The sequence below is a fragment of the Parambassis ranga genome, chromosome 17, assembly GCF_900634625.1.
Source record: "Parambassis ranga chromosome 17, fParRan2.1, whole genome shotgun sequence".
Classification (NCBI taxonomy): Eukaryota; Metazoa; Chordata; class Actinopteri; family Ambassidae; genus Parambassis; species Parambassis ranga.
The window spans coordinates 14,894,598-14,916,647 of record NC_041037.1 but is presented as its reverse complement, the minus strand read 5'-3'; the positions used below and the strand labels follow the sequence as shown (position 1 = coordinate 14,916,647).

Sequence of the window (22,050 nt, the reverse complement as noted above, 5' to 3'; positions counted from 1 at the left end):
GTTAAAATTAACTGCACTACTCAAAGAACACAGTGACTCCAAGTCAGTCACACTTCTGTGAAATCAGCCTGTCCAGTTAGGATCAAACTGATTGTAAATCAGTTTCAGCTGCTGTTGTGCAAATGGAACAGACAACAGGTGGAAATGAGGCAGTTATCAAGACAGCCCTATAAAGGAGAGGTTCTGCAGGTGCTGACCACAGACCATCTCTCTGCTCTCATCCTTTCTGCCTGATGTTTGATCACTTTTGCATTTTGTCAGTGCTCTCACCCCTAGAGGTAGCATGAGGCGCTGTCTACAACCCACACAAGCTGCTCAGGTAGTGCAGCTCATCCAGGATGGCACATCAATGAGAGCTGTGGCAAGAAGGTTTGCTGTGTCTGTCAGCACAGTGTCCAGAGCATGGAGGAGATACCAGGAGACAGGCCAGTACACCAGGAGACATCTGGGACATCATGTCTCGTTCCATCCACCAACACCACGTTGCACCACAGACTGTCCAGGAGTGGACTGATTCTTTAATCCAGGTCTGGGAGGAGATCCCTCAGGAGAACATCCACCTCCTCATCAGGAACATGCCCAGGTGTTGTAGGGAGGTCATACAGGCACGTGGAGGCCGCACACAGTACTGAGCCTCATTCTGACTTGTCTTGAGGAACTTCCACTCAAGCTGGATCAGCCAGTAATGTGATTTAGTGTATGGTTCCAAATCCAGACCTCCATGGGTTAATAACTTTGATTTACATTGATCACGTTTACGTTATTCTGTTCGCAACATATTCCACTATGTAATGAATGAAGTGTTATTTTAGTGTTCCCTTTATTTCTTTTGAGCAGTGTATTAAGTAACTGTGTTTATTAGTGGTGTTAGTATAAAGTATAAGTGGATCCAAAAAAACATGAATGCTACAAGAACATGTATTAAATGCAAAACATTACAAAAACACTGTCTTTGCCAACAACATTTATTTTTTTAAACAATCTGTCATATAAAGTCAACAAGGCTACTAAATGACTGTCATGTATACATTTACAATAATCACCTTTTACAACACAACTTTTACAACAACAAACATGGATAGTGGCTGAACACCGTATAAAAGGGAAGGTTGGCATTACTATGTCCAACCCATCTGTAAGTCTCCACCTAGTTCTATGTGTAAACCTGTCCCTGTGTTCTTCAAAGGGTTACACCTTGAAATGTTTTGTGTAAAGCTCACCTCCCTTTCTGAACTATGAACAAAAACAACATGAAAGTAATAAGACTCCATCAGTAGTGTTACATATTAAAAAAACAAAAACATTTTCCCATAAACATCAGACCTGCATTACTTATCCTTTTTGGAATGCTCCAGATTGTCTCTGTTACAACTTTAACTATTTCAAATGCTTTGTGAAAGTGGTGTAGTGTTTGCAACAACTGCAACCACCCACTGACGGCTGTTTGTTTAGTTTTTATACTGTCAGGCCAGCTATATTCCTGAATGAAGGAGAGTGCTCACACTCAGTCAGTCTGTGTTTCTTCAGGTTCCTCAGGATCCTGAACATCTTCCCACATGTGTCGCAGTTGTATGGCTTCTCTCCTGTGTGAAACCTCAAGTGTGTTTTTAGATTGTCCCGCACACGGAAGCTTTTGCCGCACTGTAAGCAGGTGTGTGGCCTCTCCCCCGTGTGGAACCTGGTGTGGCGGCGGAGGCTCTTTCTCAGAGCGAACATCTTTGAGCACACTGGACATTTATATGGTTTCTCTCCGGTGTGAAAGCGCTCATGTCGACGGAGAATCTTCCTCTTCTTGAAAGTTTTTCCACAAGTATTGCAAGAGTATCCACCACGAGAGTGGGCTACGACTTGTTGAAGACGCCAAATGCCATTTCCACAATTATTGAAGCAGCAGAGACGGTGGCCTGTGTGAAGACCTCGATGGCGGCGGAGGTCTTTGGGTAGAGGCCAGCCTGTGTTTTGGTGATGACTGTGAGCCTTAGAGGCCTTGCCCTCAACCTTAATCTTTGACCTCCCCATTGTGAGCACATTTACCAGCTGGACAGCACAGGGACGGAGCAACTTTTGGTCTGGAGGGCAGAGGTTCACTTTCATCAGTAGGTGGTTTTTTTCCTCCTTTAGAGTGTGGACCCGTTCCCACACCGCAACCTGTTCAGGAGTTGTAGTTCCATCCAGAGGGGACGGACTGTAAGCAGTGCCCTTGGCAGTGCTGACACAGGCTTGCTGAGGCTCGTCTTTAACAGGCTCCTTAGAAGTCTCTGTTTTGAGGTCTGGAGCAGCTGTCTTGAGGATTAACGGGCAAACAAACTTGACTTTCTCCTCAGAAGTGGCGTCACTTGTATCTGGCTGGATCACAATAGGTTTCTGTTCTGGAAACCTCGTCATGGATTCACAGTCTAATGTACCTGTACACGTCTCTGCAGACACTGAAAAAGAGAACAGAGTTATTTTAATAAACATGGCAGAGCGGCTCAGAGCTACATGAGTCACAGACTGGGAATACAAAGTCCTGCACTGTGGCCATTTACATCAAATAATAATAATTTATTATTATTAATAATATAATAATTCCTGATTAAATAAGGGAAAAATTTTTAAAATGTGACCAAGATCAGAAAAAGAAATGCCATGACTCAATCTCTATAAAACAAAGTGCCTATCATCATATTAAAAGTTACTCCCAGCATGCACTGCAGGAGTTGAAGTTATTGAAATGTCTTTTTTTTGGTTAGATAGATAGATAGATGTACTTTATTCCTCCCAAGCTACTTTATTTAATCAGCACTCACAACTTATTCTGTCAAGGTTTGATTAAAGATCTTACCATGCATAACAACGTCTGTGTTAGTGCCACCATCAGTCACAGACTCTCCTTCATCGTCACTCAGGTCCATATACACAGACTGGGCCACATAAGGATCACCCTGAGAGTACAAAAACAACAGGAGGGACTTGCTGTAAGATCAGTTTCACCACTCCTGTCACAGTTCATTCCACACATAATTTACACCCTTGTAAATTCTCACTGACCAGGTCTTTGAGAGGGGACCACTCAGGGTCAGCCTTGAGGATTTCTGATGGAATGAGACACCCCTCCACCACCACCATCTTCTTGTGCTCTCCCAAACAATCACCATTTAGGAGAATAGGGGGACCTGTGGAGCAGAGAGAGGGGGGGGGGATTAAGACAGACATTCCTTAGGAGCAATCATTTCCGCATATACACACACACATGCATCATGTACAGATGGGCATGAAGCAGTTAATGCATTAAATGCATACAATGCTTGTGGGATTTTAGGATCCTCCAAATATCTTTTAGACTTGTTTGCACTCCGTGTAAATGTTGTGCTGTAGCCGTGTCATGCAGAGAATCAGGAAATCACAGCACATACCAGAAATCTGATTAAATAAGGGAAAAATTTTTAAAATGTGACCAAGATCAGAAAAAGAAATGCCATGACTCAATCTCTATAAAACAAAGTGCCTATCAATATATTAAAAGTTACTCCCAGCATGCACTGCAGGAGTTGAAGTTATTGAAATGTCTTTTTTTTGGTTAGATAGATAGATAGATGTACTTTATTCCTCCCAAGCTACTTTATTTAATCAGCACTCACAACTTATTCTGTCAAGGTTTGATTAAAGATCTTACCATGCATAACAACGTCTGTGTTAGTGCCACCATCAGTCACAGACTCTCCTTCATCGTCACTCAGGTCCATATACACAGACTGGGCCACATAAGGATCACCCTGAGAGTACAAAAACAACAAGAGGGACTTGCTGTAAGATCAGTTTCACCACTCCTGTCACAGTTCATTCCACACATAATTTACACCCTTGTAAATTCTCACTGACCAGGTCTTTGGGAGGGGACCACTCAGGGTCAGCCTTGAGGATTTCTGATGGAATGAGACACCCCTCCACCACCACCATCTCCTTGTGCTCTCCCAAACAATCACCATTTAGGAGAATAGGGGGACCTGTGGAGCAGAGAGAGGGGGAGGGGATTAAGACAGACATTCCTTAGGAGCAATCATTTCCGCATATACACACACACATGCATCATGTACAGATGGGCATGAAGCAGTTAATGCATTAAATGCATACAATGCTTGTGGGATTTTAGGATCCTCCAAATATCTTTTAGACTTGTTTGCACTGTGTAAATGTTGTGCTGTAGCCGTGTCATGCAGAGAATCAGGAAATCACAGCACATACCAGAAATCTCGCACGGCACATAAATGTCGTCCTCTTCCACTTGCACTCCGATGCTGCGTTTTGTTAAACTATCCAGCGTCTCCGTGCTTTCTTTTGCTGGTTCTTCCTTTATGCGTCTGACATCCGCTTCCAGTGCTCGATATCTGCTCTCGAACAGTTGGGTTAACTCCACAGTGGCCGCTTTGAGCAGCGCTCCCAGAACCGATTCCACCTGCTCCTGCAGACTCCCGATACCCGCCGACATGTTGCAGCAGAAGCCAGTAGCGTATTTTTCAACAAAAAAGTGGTTCTTAAAAGGTACCGTAATCACGATCTTATCAGACGTCTTTATTTACCAAACCATGGCCACATGGCTTGCAAAGAGAAGGGGCGTATCTCCGTATTGCGCAGGCGTTCCAGGGAACTACGGGACAGCAGAAGTAAATAGCGGCGGAGCAAATGCAATGTTCACCCTAACACTGAACACAACTGAACCCAACTGAAAGCGTTTTGGAAAGCGCGTTTTGTTTTGTCTCCTTTGATGCCTTTGATGCCTTTGATGACATCAGTGGACTGTTGACATGGCAACGTAACCAAGCTAAAACAAAGGGGCTCCACGTTGCCATGTGCGTTGTAAAAGTCAGCAAATTTCAATTTCCCACAGTTTATAGAAATAGATATATTACAGTGAACTTGTATTCATCCTAAGTGTGTGTAAGAGTGTGCAAAATTGACAGTTAACATACCACGAGCCCTGGTGGAGTTTCAGGTGTATTTTATAGTCCTGGTGATTAAAATTAATACAAACGCCCTGAATGACACATATCTTGTTATTCACCCTCCTTCTTTTTCTTTTTTATTCTTCCATAGGTTTTAAGTTTTCAGCATACATTGACCGATTTCAGCCATTCAACTATCAAAAAGTTTTTTCAGAAAATATAGAATAAATAGTTTTTCAAATATTAAGCAATTTCTGTCTCATTTGTAACATGGGAGTCTATGAGAGAGCCCTTCACCGAGGGTCATCTGCCAAATGTATCTCCTCCTACAAATTGCAAGCTACAGTCTCCATTTTAGTCTTAAAACGTTCATTAGATGCTGCTCTATCAAACTTTTATTCAGAATTTTCTAATTCTGAATTGTTTCCACACGCCGGCTCTCACAGTTGGAGTGGTTTTTGAGGTCTCCTCTGCTGTTACCATGGTGACAGGCTGACACACAGAGGCATACAAAGCTCTGAATTGCTCCGATTCTCCAGCAATTCAGAGCAATCCTTCACATCTGCATTCAAAGCAATGCTTCAGCTGCAGCAATCAAACTTGCATTTTCTTCAGGAAATGCCCTTTTATAGTCTAGTATGATATCTGACTTTCTCTCAGCACCCCACATCTACGACCTATGACCTTTAATGACCCATTCCTATCTTTTTATGTAGATTACTGGGCTTATTATTTATATTTCACGCATGCACACACATACACGTCTTTAAAAAGTGTACAGTAGGGGGTTTTCTGTCCAAGCGGTCATTTATTTAAGACTTTACAGTAATTTAAATTTATCTTCTTACAAAAATACAATATGGCTGTTATAATTCATCGTAGAAAACATCCATATGATGTACAACATTTTCAGTGTACAGCTTTACATTGACTTCACAGAGAAGGTGGGTGACACTTGAGACGTGTCAGAAAAGCTTACTAGCACCCTTGTATCTGACCTCAGTCGCTTCAGTACTGGGAAAAACAAGTAAATTAGTGAACATATATAAAACACATTCAAACGACAGCAGACTCCACAGATGGACTCAAACATAATGCATAAAATAATGCAACCCCTCAAATATTTTAAGAAAATAAAAACTTTAATCACATAAAAATCAATAGCAGTAGATGGCAGGGTTTGGAGAGAATTTCTTTTTTATTGCACCAGACAGTGTTACATGTGGGAATAAAGTTTCTGCAGCATCTTATAGAGTGTTTACATGAGGGATAATGAATGAGTGGTGAAGAACTGGTCATGGAATATAGTGCTGGTGTGATGCAGAGAGGATGGTGAAGAGAAGATATCAAAATGGACTGAAGAGTTCAGTGAAAGAACTTACAAAAGAAGATGATTTCACAGAGCTACGCATTTTAACTCCTGAAATTGCATTGGTCAGATTTAAAGAGTAGATTAGGACATAATGATTTAATAATCATCATCGTCGTCATCATCATCGTCATCATCATCATCATCATCATCATCGTCGTCGTCATCATCGTCATCATCATCGTCATCATCATCGTCGTCGTCGTCATCATCATCGTCATCATCATCGTCGTCATCGTCGTCGTCATCGTCATCGTCATCGTCATCGTCATCGTCGTCGTCGTCGTCGTCGTCGTCGTCGTCGTCATCGTCGTCGTCGTCGTCATCGTCATCATCGTCGTCGTCGTCATCATCATCATCGTCATCATCATCATCATCGTCATCATCGTCATCATCATCATCATCGTCGTCATCGTCGTCATCGTCGTCGTCATCATCGTCATCATCTTCATCGTCATCATCATCGTCGTCGTCGTCGTCGTCATCGTCATCGTCATCTGGATCTATTTCGCCTGACAAAGCATCCTCAATCCAGTCCTCCAGCTCATCTACAGATGGCAGGTCCTCACCATCGTCCATGTCCATCCACACACTGTCAGCCTGTACAAAACAACAAATGTGCTTTCTTAAATCAGCCTTCATTGTGTTTGTATTTGCACAAGTACACTGAAGACACCGCAAAACTGTTACCATTTCAGCTTCTAACTGAAATTCAATGCACGTCAATGGTGGCCCAGTATTTGGTTATGTTGTTAATATTTATAACACTAATACATACTTAGTGCTGTAATGAATTCTTCCAACACAAAAGATCTGTTTTCATTGTAATGAAGAGGATAATATCACTCACATCATCAGCATCAACAACACCAATCTGTGGGTGGGACAGGTCAATTCCAAAAGTCTTTTCCCAGTGTGGCAGGAGCTGCAGAAGGGACACAGAGAAATGTGAAGAAACTCCTCCGGGTCATGCTTTTTAGGGCCCGAGCACGAAACGTGCGAGATCCCTATTGAAACCCTAGGGATTATTATTTATTTATTCTTAGGAGACAGCGATGGCCCTGCAGATAGCAAGGTGTGCGAGGGCCTGCAATGCTGCTTGCAGCTTTAATATTTTCTTGATTTGTAGGGGCATATTGCATCACATTCTTACCAGAGGAAAGTCATCAGGGTCAATCCAGACAATGCTCAGGTTAGGGTTGTCTGTGTTATCCTCAGCAACATCCTTCAGGATCTCCAGGAACTCAAAACCATCTGAGGGGTTGAGAGGAAGGTCACAGTCAAACTGAAACCAAATAGCTTTAATTTGCCTCACGGGGTGATGAGGAGTAATTTTCAAAGACTAATTGTTTTTTTTACCTGGGTCAGCCTCCTCTGCGAATGCAATGATATGTTCACCCTCAACATCATCAGCCTGTGGAAAGAATAAAGAGAAACACTGAACCCACCAAAGAAAGAAACATGTGTGTTTTATTTTGTGTTGTAGTGTTGGGAGGTTAAAAAACATTCTTACCCAGATCTCGTACATATTGTGTGGTTGCAGCTTCCTCAGAGTTGGTCTTTAATAAACACAATTAAAAGTATGAGGATTCATTAGAATGTAATCCACTGCTATTAATGCAAAAGGTTAATATTTTATGGACCAATGAGAGTTACCTGTCATTATCTTCGATGAATTTAACCAGCTCATCCTCAGAATAAGGCTTTCCAGGGATGACGATGGGATCATCAATAAAGGGTTCATAGAAGTCAACCTCATTAAGCTTCAGCTCCAGAGCCCTGGCCACCTGTAATTGTGATTAGCACAATCAGTGAACAGACAACTTTTAAATGATCAGTTCACATTGGTCAGTGGGCTGAAGCTATGTGAAGGCAAAAAACACAACACTCCTCAGTACTTAGTATGATATTTTACTCACACAAACACCTAAACTAAACTGATACTAATAACATTTAGAACTCACCTTGGGGTTGAAGGTGGCAAAGAACTTGATGTGAGGATGAAACTCTTCAGCAGCATCAGCAAACGCCTCAAAATCTGAAATATTACAGGCATCCATCAAGTTGTTTCAGTATATTGGTCCCTGTATGAAATATCTACGAGTGTAGACTGTTAGTTTGTGGGTTTGTGGGTTCATCTAAACCTATTTAAAAACAAAAGCATTTTCATTATGAAGCTTGTCCTAGTTTAAATAAGATGTTGCATACTTAATATGCATTTTTCAGCATTCATTGTTAAAAGCGCTGTAAAAGAAGAGATGCAAACAGGCTCATGCCATCGCAGTACAGATTCTTACGTTCTGACTTGTGACTCTTAAAGTAGCCCACCAATTTGATGTCCTCTTCGATGTTTTCAAAGCCTCTCAGTTCCCTACTGTTGTCAATAATTTCCACTGGGTCCTCGAGAACCTGTGGAAGAATTGATGGTAGTGGAGGAGGAGAAAAGGGCAACGCAGAGAAAAACAGAGAGATGACAGAGAGAATCAGAGTGATTCATGTGCCATGCTCCACTCATTCAAAAAGAAAATGGGTATTTAGAGTTTGCTAAAATAAGGCAGGCTATTAACTGGTAGATTATATCCTCACGAACATCATAGATGAACTCCACAAGAGTGTCTGCTGCAAGCTCGCCATCATATTCTATGACTTCATCGTCTGTGAAGATGAAGATACTGTCGGACTCCTCAAGGCCTGGGGTAAAGAGTAGATGGATTTAATGTATGAGCTCAACACTAAATGTATTTTTGTCAAGTTTGAGGCCAGAAAATGTGAATGCTAAAAGCTTCTGTGGCATTTCTGTTTAAGGGAATGGACAGGAAAATGGATCTGCACCCACCCATGGCACCCTCAGACTACAACCTCTTCAGGCAAGATGAAGAAGTAGCTCAGTAGTTGCCATTTTAACAATGATCATGACATCATGACTTTTACAGAAAGGGTCACTATATGTTCTAAGCCTGGTGGACTGAGTAGAGGGGGGTTATATAAATAAATGTGCTAGATTTTCTTTGTACCTTACAGTGTTCTTTGGATGCTTTTTTGGACATTCACACAATAATAATGAACTACTGCAAGTGTCCGCAGCCATGCTTACCTAACTTCTTTGCAACGACCTTGTCGAGTTTCGCATCAATGAGACCGACTCCGATATCTTCATCTTCAAACTCTTCCAGGACCTGGGCAGCAAGCTGTTAAAGGAAAAGCAGTTATCAGTTCATTTCTCATGCATTTGAAGGCTTTCCACACTGTTATTTACACCTTAGTAGTTTCATTACCATAAAAGCCTGCTTTTCAGATCGCTGCTTATGCACTTTCTAAATCTGTATGAAATTTGAACCTCATGACTGACAGTTGGTTCCACCAATGGCAATGCCACGCTCGCAGCCTGACTGCATTGAGGAAGTGGTTCGAGGGCCGTCTCAGTGCAAATGAAGGGTAAGAAGCACACACACATACACACACACACGTAGCATGCACACGCTGGTGTCAGAGATCTGGACCAGCTGCTTTTATTGGCATAAATAGTAGGACTAACCAGGCTGTCCTGCAGGTTGTGGTGCACTCAATTCTCAGCATTTCATGAACTTTAGTTGCAGATGGGTGTGGCACAGAGAACTACCTCCGAATTTGTAGCATTAAGTGATGCTAATATATATACCTCATACCTTAAAATGAACTATTTTTATATGGAAGGTAACAGGTACATCCCTTTATCTAATTGAGTATGCATCATTTTCATTTCTAGAAGACATACTTCATGATTTAGTAAATGAAAATCTGCTTGTATTCCAAATGCAAGGTTGTTTTTGGACCTTGGTGCATGGAATGTGTCTCCGCACTAATGCGGGTGAGGTCATTCAGAGTAACTGAAACGACATGTAAAGTTAAACCTCAGTAATAGCTTCAGTATCTGGAATGGGACTTAACGGCTTCTTAACTGCACGTATGGTTTCCAACTACCAAACATAAGCTGGTAATAACATCATATATATATAGTGAGAATGTTTGATATATAAAGTAATATATAAGAAGACCAGTCGGTTTTGGTTCTGGTGTAGTCTACACATTTACATTCAGAATTATTTTCCAAAGAAGAGAATAGAATGGCAGCATATAGTGAAACAGGTTTTGTTGTAGCAACTGTTGCAAATGGTATCCCCACCCAAAGTAACAAACAAAGAGATGTGTGCCCCTCATGTGCACTAATGTATGTCGGCGTTAACCAGCACTATAATTGAGTGTGGAAAATGCAGGTGCTCAAATCTACCTCCTGCCTCTAGCTACCTTCCTATACAACACAATATGTGATCATACTATCAGCCAATCAATCAATTTCAAATCATCATGAATGATCATTGATGTCATCATGTCTTCATTAAATTGACTTTCACTGCCCCCCCCCCCCCCCCCCCCCCCCACACACACACACACACACTCAGAGTGCCTTGCCTGTGTAATGTTGCACCTTTTGCCGTTGCCTGCAACTATTAATAAAACCTCATTAAATGTAAATCATAATACATTCATAAGGAGAAACACACGCTAGTCAAGAAGCTGGACCCACCACAAAAGCAGCTATGGATAAATATAGAGCAAGAAGCCATGCCCACCCAGGGACTATTTTGGTGAGTTGGCAGTGATGTTCAGCGCTCCGGGATCCGCTGACAAGTACAGTACTGCAAGTGTCAATCATACCGCAGAGCTGAGCTGGCACTGTACTGAAGCCAGTACCTCCACCGCTGGCCTGCAGTCTGGTCCATACAGAGATGAAGAGATATGTCTGTTTTTATACCTTGTGGTCACCTTATTTCATGTATATGATTACATAAATCTTATTTTGTTGAATTTAATTTAAAATCTGGCTTTTGTGTGTTTTTTTGTTTGTTTTTTGGTGCACATTTTGCATGGTAGTTCTAAAAAAGAGCCCCCAATAACGCAACCAGTGTCCATCTACTGTATGGAAGGCATGCCAGATGTCATAAAATATTGTTGCTACATGATCGGTGTGTATAATCCATAAATCAGTCATCGCCCATATCATTTGTTGGATGTTCATCGCAGATTATTTTTAACCTTGGATATTGTGGCTCTATAAATGTAATTAGTTTCTATTTGATGCAAAAGAAGTTTTCCTGGCTAAACTGGCATTGAGCTTTGCTGTGTGTACTGCGTGGTTTTGCAATTTGACACTACAGATTGTGTTGAAGCATGATGTCATGTCATATGTATAATGTAAATAATCTGCTGATTACCCAGGCTGGCAGGATCGAGATACCGATGGACGTGCAGCATCTCCTTTACATGCACAAACACACACACACTTTGATATCTTGTGCCCTCACAGCTCAGCTCTTTGCTTCAGGTTGACGACACCGATGACACACAACAGCCTTGTGACACATTTGCACAGACTTTGCTTATCAGCATTTCTGAAACCAGCGGAGCTATTTTCCACCTCATGCCATTCTTTCTCTGTGGCACCTTATCCTGCATTTACTTTTAAATGTAGATATCTAATATCTAAAAGTAGACACATCTGTTGCCTCTTGATTTAGAAACACAGTTTGGCCTTTACTGCCAATAAGAATCTGTGTTTTTTCCTCAAACTGCAGCATCAACATGCATGCTCTATTTTTAACCTGAATAAATTATACAACTAAATGCAACTTTTGACTAGAGCGGTTGTTACACTATGTTCTTCCCATATTAACCAACCTCAAGGGCCAACTCCTCAATCTCAAACTGTTTCCGGGCGACGCGGCTGGATCCGGGATGGTCATGGTAGTACACCACCACCACATCGTACTTCTTCATCACAGACTTGTAGTTGTTGACGTTGAGGTCATGGACGCGATCCTTGCCATCAAATTCGGGGAAGTCCAAACTTTCCTTGCCCAGTGATAGACCCCCAAAGGACAGCAGGACTGTCACAAACACCCAGGTCCACTTCATGGCTGCTCTATAAAATATTGTAGATGTGTTTACAGTTTAAGAAATTAAAGAAAGGGGACTTTAAATAAAAAAAACCAAACAAGTAATAGTTTGGTGAAGCTATGAGGAACCCCTTCCAATCCGCGTCACCCAGAAGAGAGCAGGACCAACTCCTGCATCCACCTTATTAAAAACCCCACAACTGTCAGTGGTGCACAGGGTGTGAGAGGGGTTGGGCTAAGTTTGACATAGGTGATAGTGTGTATCTATGTGGGGTGTAATTGAGCATGGGAAAGATGAAGCAGGGCTGGGGCGGTTGCTGGGGTGACAGCCTTGTGTGTAGATGTATGTGTGTGTATATAAGTAAAGAGTTGGGGGGCGAGCCTGTTGTGTTTCTTTCTCAGTCCAGACACAGACGTGAAGGACGTACAGCAAGGTTGTGCATGCCAAGATGGATATGATGGATGTAAGGAAGACAGCATATATGAGGCACTCTTTTCCCATATTAAGTGAAGATAGAAGCTTGGATCTCAGCTAAAAATAATGGATGTAGGACAGATAAGTAATGTCAGGAGGGGTTGCTGGTGTCTAATTTGCTTCTGCTGGCATCGACGCTGCGCCAGAATGTAGAGCTAGGTCACTCAGGGACATGGTCTAAGAGCAGAGGAGAGGGTGGTGCACCTGCTGAACACCCAAGGCATATAGATGTCACTTAGTCCTGACTCAAGAAGAAAGTGAAACATGGAGTTATGGGAGTGGGGGGAGTGGGGGGATTGGGGGGCGGTGGAGCAGTTTTTTGAATCTTTTTGCGTCTGAACTTGATACACACTGTACAAGTGTGTTCTGTGCAGAGCGTGCATGTATGCTTAGGTTCCTCACATGTGATATTACTTTACAAATTGAAATGGAAGAGGTAAGCCATAAATAAACACAGGCTACATGGTATCATAATACACTGTCCCATTCTCAGCACACACATAAACACATACGCAGGAGGAGGTTTAGAAGGAAGCATTTAAAGAGGCTCTGTGTGTGTAGTGAAGTGTAGCAGTCAGCAGGAATGTGTGTTGTCTCTTACGTCATGCTGTCCTGTGATTTACTGTGTTACTGTGTCATCTATTGAATTAATAAGAGAAAGTGTTTCATATATTAGGAGTAATTAAACACCAAACTGAGAATTTCAAAAATGAATGATGTACATTTTCAACAGCCTAAACATACAATTCACAAAACTTGGTACACATACAAAGCTTTGTGCAGTTGCATATATTTTATGGGTTATGTGGACAGTTATTTTCAAAAAGGGTGAATAACACTAGTATATTTTGTTCGTAACAAACTACAGACTGTCGTTTACCAGGTCATGTTCCCCACATTTCAAAATGGTTGTGCAATGGATGTTCTGAACATTATGACCATCCGCATAATATCGTGTATGGACTTGGGCTTCCTTAGACTTCTTAAGTTCCAAGCTGGGGTCCCCATGGATCGGACGTTTGTTGCTGTAGTTACCTGTGCTGGCCAGTAGATGTCGCTCTACGATTTACAGTCACCTTTGTGTATGTGAGTAAATTTCAACTTTAGAAAAGGCAATGGAAGTTTGACACTGGACATTTCTAGACAACTAACCTGTTTTTATCTATTACTTTTTCATAATTTCGTATGTTGTAAGTAAAAATACAATAGTGCTAATACATAATTTTAGTTAGCCCCCGTTGTTCGGCACAATGTTTTGATGATTTATTTTATTTTCACAAAGTACGTTTAGAAGTGTGACCGGAGGTGGCGGGGCAGTGTGGGCGGTGCTAAGGCGCTAACGCAACATGTTTTGATCAGTACAACGAAAATTGTTGAGTCACAGGAGAGATTAAAGGTGGAAACAAGTGTCCACTGAGCGACGACAAACCGTGGCAAAGGTAAGACTTTTTAATGTCATCCTATATTAATGCCTGCTAGCTAGCTAGCTAGCTTTTATTAGCTAGCAGTCAGTTCGCAATGTTTCGTAACTACGGCCATAATGACAGATATGACAGATACGGTCATTGTTGCAGCTAAAACCTGCAGACAACGTGCATTTAAACACAGGCTGCTGTCTGTAGTTACTGTAGAAATATGTTTAAAACTCAGCATGTATTTTAGCAATTTAGCATGTAGTGTTTGTATCTGTGCCCCGGCGGGTCACATGATCACGGGAAGGGAAAGCTGCAGAGCGCTGACAGCATCGAACGGCATCAGCATCGCTTTCTTTAGACATTTGTCCCAAATAGGTAAACAAACATTCAGCCACCTGTTTGTCAAAATGTCATAAAATCGTGCTTGTCATAATTGTAATGAAACCAGGTCATCTTCTGATGTTTATGATTAGACCACCTGACACAAACTGTTCTAGTAACTGAGACATGTAGAAAAACAATGTATCTTACACCTTGTCTTCAAATGACTGATTTATTCTTCTAAGTTTTAATCATATTTTACATGACTTTGCAGATGGCTTCAACTCTGGCCAACAGGGCTATAGGAGCCATTGTTGGATCAGCGGTTGCAGATGCAGCAGGTAGTATCATTAATAAAAAAAAAGTATTCTGTATTTTCAAAGTTCTCTCAGTTTAAGTTGAGTGCTTGGTTTACTTGAAATTGTTCTTTATCAATAATGACAATCATTAGGGCTGCTGAATATGATCAGTATTTATTTGTGTGACATGTTTTGCAGCCCAGCCTCTTCACTGGGTGTATGACCTCCAGAAGCTGCAGGCAATTCTGGATCAAGATCCAAACCCAGAGTTCCGCTCAGAGTCTGCTAACCCTTTCTACAGGAGGCAGACAGGCCAGCAGAGCTGCTACGGAGACCAGGCCTATGTCCTGCTGGAGTCCCTGTCTGTATGTGGAGGTAGACCATATCCATTCCTCTCTTGTTTCACATATATAAGGTCTGTGTCTGTATATTTGCCTGTGTCTAAGCTGTCTGACCTCTCTGAACAGGTCTAAATGTGGATGATCTAAAGCAGCGCACGCTGAAATTCTTTGGGCCAGGGTCAGAGTACGACACTCCAGTCAATGATCCTTACAGAGAAAAAGGAGGTGGGAGATTTATTTAAAAAACGTAGACACAGCTTCCCAACCTTGTGCTGATAAATGTTGTACTTGTACGTAATAGGGCCAAGACCTCAGCTGCCTATTGAGGGACCGTGGAGACAGGCAAGCTTGAAGAGTTTCCTGAAGAACGTGGATGCAGGCAAGGAGGAGACAGGTAAGGCTCCTGTACCTTTTCACAGCTTGACATTATAAAGACTAATAAAGGTTTTCTTAATCTTAAGAAAGAGTTCTTAACAGTATATATTTTCTACAGGCTGTGAGGCTGACTGTCAGATTGACGGAATAGCCAAACTTGCTCCCATAGTGGCTTTTTATGCAGGACAGCCTGACCTGCTGGAAAATGTCGAACAGGCTATTCGTGTCACTCAGAACAATGACACATGTGTGGCAGAAACTCTGGCTGCAGCAAGGTACGCTAATTTGTTTCCACATATTATTTATAGTGTTAACAGCAAGAATATGGTCAACATCTGAATGAAAAGTAAATGAAATGGGGAAGAAGTATAAGTTGAAATGTTTAGCTTCACATTTCAGCTTGTGTACATTTCCAAATACTTCTAAATACATTTGACACATATATTTTTAAAGGTTTCTGGAGCATTTCATTCTAAATGGTCCAGATCCGAATGCCCTGGATGTGGTCCTCAGTCAGCTCAATGACCCAAACAGAAAGCAGCCACAGGATCTGGACAAAGCAGTGATTGGTATGTGAAGCCTGCAGCATTGTTGCTACCTTGTGGTAAAGTCATGGGACTGAGTTATGGGATTAAAGGGTTAACCCTTCCTCATTCTGTGAATGGTTCCTGTACTGAACAGTGGATAGGATTTGTATTTTACTTTTTATTTATTAATTATTTCACTGTTAATTTCTGATTGATTTTAGGACACATTCATCAGGTGAAGGAGAATTTATCCAAAATCCCGAAGGAAGTAATCCCTTCTGTGTTTCCAAACACATGAGGTATCTTCACTATTCCCATAATATTAGCCTCCAATAGAGTGATCAGTGAAATTTCATATCCTTCACATCCGGCTCTGACACTGTTTCAGGTTTGCCTGGTGCGTTCCAAGCAGCACTGCATGGAGTCCTGACAGCTAAGCAGTATGAGTTGGCCATCAGGGACACTATGTGCTGTGGGGGGTGCACCTGCAGCAGAGGATCCTTCATTGGAGCATGTCTGGGGGCTCAGGTCTAACTCATTATTAACAGTATATTCAGGAATATTGCAAGGTTTTATGTCTGATGGTTTATGAATTGTACCTTTTTAATTCTCCCAGGTTGGACTTGAGGGAATCCCTCCTTCTTGGATGGCAAAAACTCTGCGCTGCAACTCAGTGTTGGAGCACGCCAAGAAGATAACTAAACACCACCTGTAGTTTCCTGTCATGCGTGTTTATGGTGTGAAGTGGCCAAGAGCATCATGATAAACTGTTGACCTTTGGCAGAACAGCGGATGAAGGTTCTTGTCTAAACTTTTGGAAGACAGGGGCTAGATGTTTTTGTGTCTGTAAAGGTTTAACATGTTGTTTCAGATGTTCTATGGCAGTTATGGTAAGACCAATCATTGTGAAGATCAAACAAAAAAATTATTCCTTTGTCATAAGTTTCTATATAATATACATAATAATATTAATAAGGCCGATAAGATTGATTTTGTGTCCAATGCATCTCAAATAAACGACAGAAGTAAAAATTGCATATTTTGTAAATGCTGTTTTTGCCTTTTTTAGCATGCATTGCAACATTTTATGAAGATATATAAATAACACAACATACATGTTAAAATATATAAAAAGCTTCACTGCAATTCTGTTCAATGTGTGTTGAAAGCATCACTTTTGACGATAGAGAACGGAACGACTACAAACGAGCAAACTCCTCACGTGAAATCCGCTCTCCAATAAGATTGTCCCGCCGGGGCCACTGTAGTCATTTCTGACGACACTCCGGGACACCTTTGAAACATGGCTGCTAAGGGAGGAAAACAGAGCCGTTTAGGCTCCGGCCTTTCAGGTAGAAAATGTTCAGGTGAGCAGGAGGAAGAGGAGCAGCCGCTGCAGGCCATTTTAGTTGCTGATAGCTTCAACCGGAGGTTTTTCCCGGTGACTAAAGACCAGCCACGGGTAAGCAGCGAGCTAAGCTAAGTGGTTGCTAATAGTCGCTAACTTGTGTCCATGCTGTCAACAGTGAGCCTGAGCTACACTTTAACTGATAAAAACTGAGCACCTTTAAGAAATAATATTTTAGGCTGTGTTTGTTTAGTTTAACAGTGACAAAAATGCGAATGTTTTGAGGCCTGTTATGTTATTAAACGGCTAACCTTATCTGTCACATTTCCCCTGATGACAGGCATTGCTACCTCTGGGCAATGTTGCCATGATCGACTACACCTTAGAGTTTCTTACTTCCACGGGGGTGCAGGAAACATTTGTCTTTTGCTGCTGGATGGCCAGTAAAATCAAGGCACACTTGCAGTAAGATTATTTGTGTGTTGTATGTTAGTCTTAATCTGTGAACGTTTTTCTCAGTAAAATATCTGAATATTATACTGTGTCTGACAGAAAGTCAAAGTGGTGTCGACCTACGTCTCCAAACACTGTCCACATCATCACTTCAGACCTGTACCGCTCCCTTGGGGATGTGCTCAGGGATGTTGATGCTAAGTCACTTGTGCGCTCTGATTTTGTGCTGGTTTATGGAGATGTGGTATCCAATATTGATATCAATCAAGCTCTGCAGGAGCACAGGTAAGAGACTTTTTCATCAGAAAATAAATACCTGTGCGAAGGCCTTTTATACATGTACGTATCTTTGTGTGCATATTTAAGGCATCGTCGAAAGATAGAGAAAAACAGCTCAGTGATGACCATGATCTGTAAGAAGTCATCCCCAGGTCATAGGTCTCGTTGTGAGGAAGATGATGTCATTGTAGCAGTGGACAGCAAGACCAAGCAGATTTTACACTATCAGAAGACACACGGCCTGAAGAAGTTACAGTTTCCCATGGTAACCATGAGTTTCAATGGTAGTTTACTTGGGACTTTTTGGGGGGGTCTGACAGACAGCTGCCCCGTTTGTGTTTTACAGAATATTTTCCACATTGGAAGCGAGGAGTTTGAAATCAGATACGACCTCCTAGACTGCCACATCAGCATCTGCTCCCCACAGGTGAGTTTCAGCCCTAACGGAGATCAAACTCATCACTACTGGCTACAGTCCAGTGTTAGCAACATTTCGTTTTCTTTCTTTCAGGTTGCTGAGCTTTTTACAGACAATTTTGACTACCAAACTAGGAATGACTTTGTTAGAGGGATTTTGGTCAACGAGGAGGTACTGGACACCCATAGTTATATCATTGAAATCTTGATTGTATTTAAGTTTATTTATTGATTATTCTGATTCATTGTTTATGTTTAGATCCTCGGCAACCAGATCCATTTGCACGTCACCGAGGATGGTTATGGCGTCCGAGTGTCCAACTTACTCATGTATGACTCTGTGTCATCTGATCTTGTGCGTCGATGGGTTTACCCCTTCACCCCAGAGGCCAACTTCACCGACCAGGAAGGACGAAGCTGCACGTTTTCGCGCCACAATGTTTACCGAGGGTCTGGAGTCAGTCTAGGCCACGGCAGTCAGATGGAGGAGAATGTCCTCATCGGCAGTGACACCAGCATTGGTGCTAACTGTCACATCTCAAATAGCGTCATCGGTAACAACTGCACCATAGGTAAGTTGAAAAGGTACCACAAGTAAAATTGCAAGATTGTGCATGTTTCAGTGTGCAGATGTAGATCTGTAGTCAGTAGTTAATATTTCTCTCATTTACTGTGACAGGTGACAATGTAGTTTTGGACCATGCCTACATCTGGAACAACGTTCACGTTGCCAATAATGTGGTTATCAGTCAGTCTGTGGTTTGCGACAAGGTTGATGTCAAGGAGGGCGTGGTTTTAAATAAACAGTGTGTCCTGGCATATGATGTAAGTGCACATGTATTTATTTTTATCTCTGATCTTAAATAACAAATGTGTGATATTTATGTTTGTGTAGTTGCAGAATAACTTCCATGTTTCAGGTGTCAATTTTACAGATGGCTGCTTGGACTGATTTTAAGGACTTTTTAAAACTATTTGTTAGCAAATTAATTTGAATGTTTCTTTATTCCTCTGTTTAAAAAGGAGCAGCAACAGTGTTACTCAAAACTTTCAAAACATGAAAGTAGATACAGCTTGATAAATGATGGGGTAGGAGAGGCAAGCTTTTTTGTCAAGAATTTGACATAATCAGTACCTTTCTCATTAGTTTGATTGCCGTTGCTAGGCACGTCAGGCTCCTCAGTCTCCTCTGCTGTTACCATGGTGACAGGCTGACACACCGAGGCATACAAAGCTCTGAATTGCTATGATTCTCCAGCAATTCAGAGGAATTCTTCACATCAGCACTTAAAGCAATGCTTCAGCTGCAGCAATCAAACTCGTTTGAGAATATGATCCCACAACTGACAGCCTGTGGTTGCCAGGCAACCAGATCACTGTATCCGACCAAGATGCAGTACATAATATTATAGTCACTGTAATCCTGCAATGTTCATTTGTTGTGTCAGGTGTTTATATTCACAACAATATTAACTCTTTGCCTCAGGTCTATAAATGATTAGTCATTACATAGCATTTTAAATGACCTCTGAGGTGCAAAGACAACCTGTTGACTGCTTATGATTTTAGCTACTGTAGCAAAAATCAACAACCTCAGATATTACAAGGAAAAATCAAGCTGCATCCCTGGGTCTAATTTTGAGTGAACTGTTTTCCAGGTGGTGATTGGACCAAACATCTCTTTACCAGAAAGCACCGTGGTGTCCATGCACCATCCAGATGAAGAGGAGGAGGATGACGATGAATTCCTCAGTGACAATGAGGAGGTTGGTCAAAGTGAAGACAAAACCAAACAGAAAGGTGAGTGTTCATTTATGTGCTGTCAAACCTCTCATATGTTGCAGGTTGTGACGTTAACTCTGTATTTTCATGTACCCTTCAGTCTTTAATCCAGCAGAAGTTGGAGTAGAGGGAAAAGGCTACATCTGGAAGGCCAGCAGTCTAGATGACACGGAGGATGAAGAGCTGTTGCACTCTCTCTGGGGTCAGACAGCAGCCAGACTTATCTAAGTTTATTGTCAAATCTCGTCAAACTTGCTGTAAGGTATAGTTGATGATCCAGCAGTTCAGTTTTTTTGTTTTGTGTTTATCAGGCTTGGTCTTGAATCCAGATTCTGAGAGTGACAGTGAGGACAGTGAGTCTGATGATCCTGATGATCCAGTGATCCCCTCCCCGGAGATGGATGATGTCAAAGGTGAGGGTGTGCCCTCTACTGGCTAAAGAGATAAAACACAGACAACAAAACCTGTCATTAATTCTATCTCTGTAAAGAAAGTTTATTTTAGTACTAGGTTTAAATGTGTCTTTCATTTTCTGGAGACTGGAGTAACAATGATGCAATCTGTTGCTACCTTATGTGAGCTAATATGCTGTGTAGTCTTCCAGATGGAAGTCCTGGGGACTCTGCAGAGAGGTCAGGAAGAAAACATCAGCTGTGAAAACCTTGTGGTGGAGATCAATTCCCTGAAGTAAGGAGAGGAGTAACCTTCTCACACTTCTGTAGCCACTGTGGTGATTGTTCATTTTGACACCTTCTGTTTTCCCAGGTATGCTTACAATATCAGTCTGAAGGAGGTGATGCAGATTTTAACCAAAGTGGTGCTGGACTACCCTTTCCAGCAGCAAGGCCCACAACTCACCATGTCACAATACGTCACCGTACTTCTGCCGGTAAAGATCACAGACTTTTATTATCCTTTCAGTTACCGTAGACATGACAGCGCTTCGTTTTTATCATCTTTATTTTTCCTACTTTCAGTTATTGAAGAAATGGGCACCGGTGTTTAAGAACTATGTAAAGAGAGCACAAGACCACTTGGACTGCCTGTCTGCTTTTGAGGAACACTTCCTGGAGCAGGAAAGCCACTGGGCTGCTATGGTCAAGGTCAGAATTGATCAACACTACAAGTGTACACAGTTCATAAGGTGTAAGATTAGTTTTGGAATATCTATGGAGTTTAGTTAACTGGGTGTGAATATGCTGCTTTATTTAAAACCCAGGTCCTGATGAACATGTACCAGCTGGAAATCCTGGAGGAGGAGATGATAATGCGCTGGTTCTCACAGGGAGCCACCAGTGAAAAAAGCAGACAACTCCGCAAGAACCAGGGGGTATGTCGTGTGTCACACAATCTCGCAACACACCACAAACATCTTCACAAAGTGTTTAGATGTCAAGTTTAAAAAGAATCTGCAGGAAGATAGTATGCTGCTGATTGGTTGGAAAGCTCATCAAGGGTATGATGGAAGCAGCGCAGACCCCTCGTCTTCTAAACTGCCGCTGTATACACGTACCATTGTCCATTGCTTTCTGATGACCATGTCGTTATCTCCCAACAGCTTCAGAAATTCATCCAGTGGTTGGAAGAGGCAGAGGAGTCTTCAGAGGAAGACGGAGAATAACAAGGAGCACCAAGAACTTTGTAAACTAACAGATTTAGGTTTGGTTCAACCCTTGGTTCTCCATCAGGATCTTGTCTGTGCAACTGAAGCTCACACATTTCATCTGATGGCCGTGTGCTATGAACATCAGCATCCAAAATAAAGATCCTCATCTTGGATTGAAGTGTCTGTAT

At 41.9% G+C, this 22,050-nt stretch overlaps 4 protein-coding genes across 6 annotated transcripts; 2 read left to right on the top strand and 2 right to left on the bottom strand.

Annotated features, from left to right (window-relative positions):
• Nucleotides 1–1,132: 1,132 nt before the first annotated feature.
• LOC114449970 (zinc finger protein 184) lies at nucleotides 1,133–4,573 on the bottom strand. Of its 2 annotated transcripts, XM_028427855.1 has the most exons (6): nucleotides 4,225–4,573; nucleotides 3,862–3,986; nucleotides 3,656–3,755; nucleotides 3,031–3,155; nucleotides 2,825–2,924; nucleotides 1,133–2,426 (listed from the first exon to the last, which is right to left on the bottom strand). In XM_028427855.1, the coding sequence occupies exons 1-6, from the start codon at nucleotides 4,466–4,468 to the stop codon at nucleotides 1,456–1,458; spliced, it is 1,665 nt and encodes a 554-aa protein (XP_028283656.1). In that variant the 5' UTR covers nucleotides 4,469–4,573; the 3' UTR covers nucleotides 1,133–1,455. The 2 variants fall into 2 exon arrangements, with proteins under 2 accessions (XP_028283656.1, XP_028283657.1); XM_028427856.1 differs by lacking the exons at nucleotides 2,825–2,924; nucleotides 3,031–3,155.
• A 1,470-nt stretch (nucleotides 4,574–6,043) lies between these two features.
• casq1a (calsequestrin 1a) lies at nucleotides 6,044–12,451 on the bottom strand. Its single transcript, XM_028428306.1, has 11 exons — nucleotides 12,007–12,451; nucleotides 9,386–9,479; nucleotides 8,882–8,982; nucleotides 8,589–8,700; nucleotides 8,256–8,329; nucleotides 7,948–8,078; nucleotides 7,805–7,850; nucleotides 7,651–7,705; nucleotides 7,445–7,545; nucleotides 7,142–7,216; nucleotides 6,044–6,891 (listed from the first exon to the last, which is right to left on the bottom strand). The coding sequence occupies exons 1-11, from the start codon at nucleotides 12,241–12,243 to the stop codon at nucleotides 6,391–6,393; spliced, it is 1,527 nt and encodes a 508-aa protein (XP_028284107.1). The 5' UTR covers nucleotides 12,244–12,451; the 3' UTR covers nucleotides 6,044–6,390.
• Nucleotides 12,452–13,663: 1,212 nt separating this feature from the next.
• Nucleotides 13,664–17,014, top strand: LOC114449704 (crystallin J1A-like). Of its 2 annotated transcripts, none has more exons than XM_028427526.1 (11): nucleotides 13,664–13,785; nucleotides 13,982–14,138; nucleotides 14,710–14,776; nucleotides 14,933–15,109; nucleotides 15,202–15,300; nucleotides 15,377–15,469; nucleotides 15,569–15,725; nucleotides 15,904–16,019; nucleotides 16,199–16,276; nucleotides 16,366–16,505; nucleotides 16,594–17,014. In XM_028427526.1, the coding sequence occupies exons 3-11, from the start codon at nucleotides 14,710–14,712 to the stop codon at nucleotides 16,690–16,692; spliced, it is 1,026 nt and encodes a 341-aa protein (XP_028283327.1). In that variant the 5' UTR covers nucleotides 13,664–13,785; nucleotides 13,982–14,138; the 3' UTR covers nucleotides 16,693–17,014. The 2 variants fall into 2 exon arrangements, with proteins under 2 accessions (XP_028283327.1, XP_028283326.1); XM_028427525.1 differs by having other exon boundaries at nucleotides 13,771–13,889.
• Nucleotides 17,015–17,228: 214 nt separating this feature from the next.
• On the top strand, nucleotides 17,229–22,045 carry eif2b5 (eukaryotic translation initiation factor 2B, subunit 5 epsilon). The gene is made up of 16 exons (XM_028428326.1): nucleotides 17,229–17,439; nucleotides 17,666–17,790; nucleotides 17,878–18,063; nucleotides 18,145–18,322; nucleotides 18,404–18,484; nucleotides 18,569–18,646; nucleotides 18,734–19,046; nucleotides 19,154–19,299; nucleotides 20,133–20,274; nucleotides 20,357–20,458; nucleotides 20,568–20,669; nucleotides 20,853–20,943; nucleotides 21,022–21,145; nucleotides 21,234–21,359; nucleotides 21,476–21,586; nucleotides 21,815–22,045. The coding sequence occupies exons 1-16, from the start codon at nucleotides 17,281–17,283 to the stop codon at nucleotides 21,875–21,877; spliced, it is 2,127 nt and encodes a 708-aa protein (XP_028284127.1). The 5' UTR covers nucleotides 17,229–17,280; the 3' UTR covers nucleotides 21,878–22,045.
• Nucleotides 22,046–22,050: the final 5 nt, after the last annotated feature.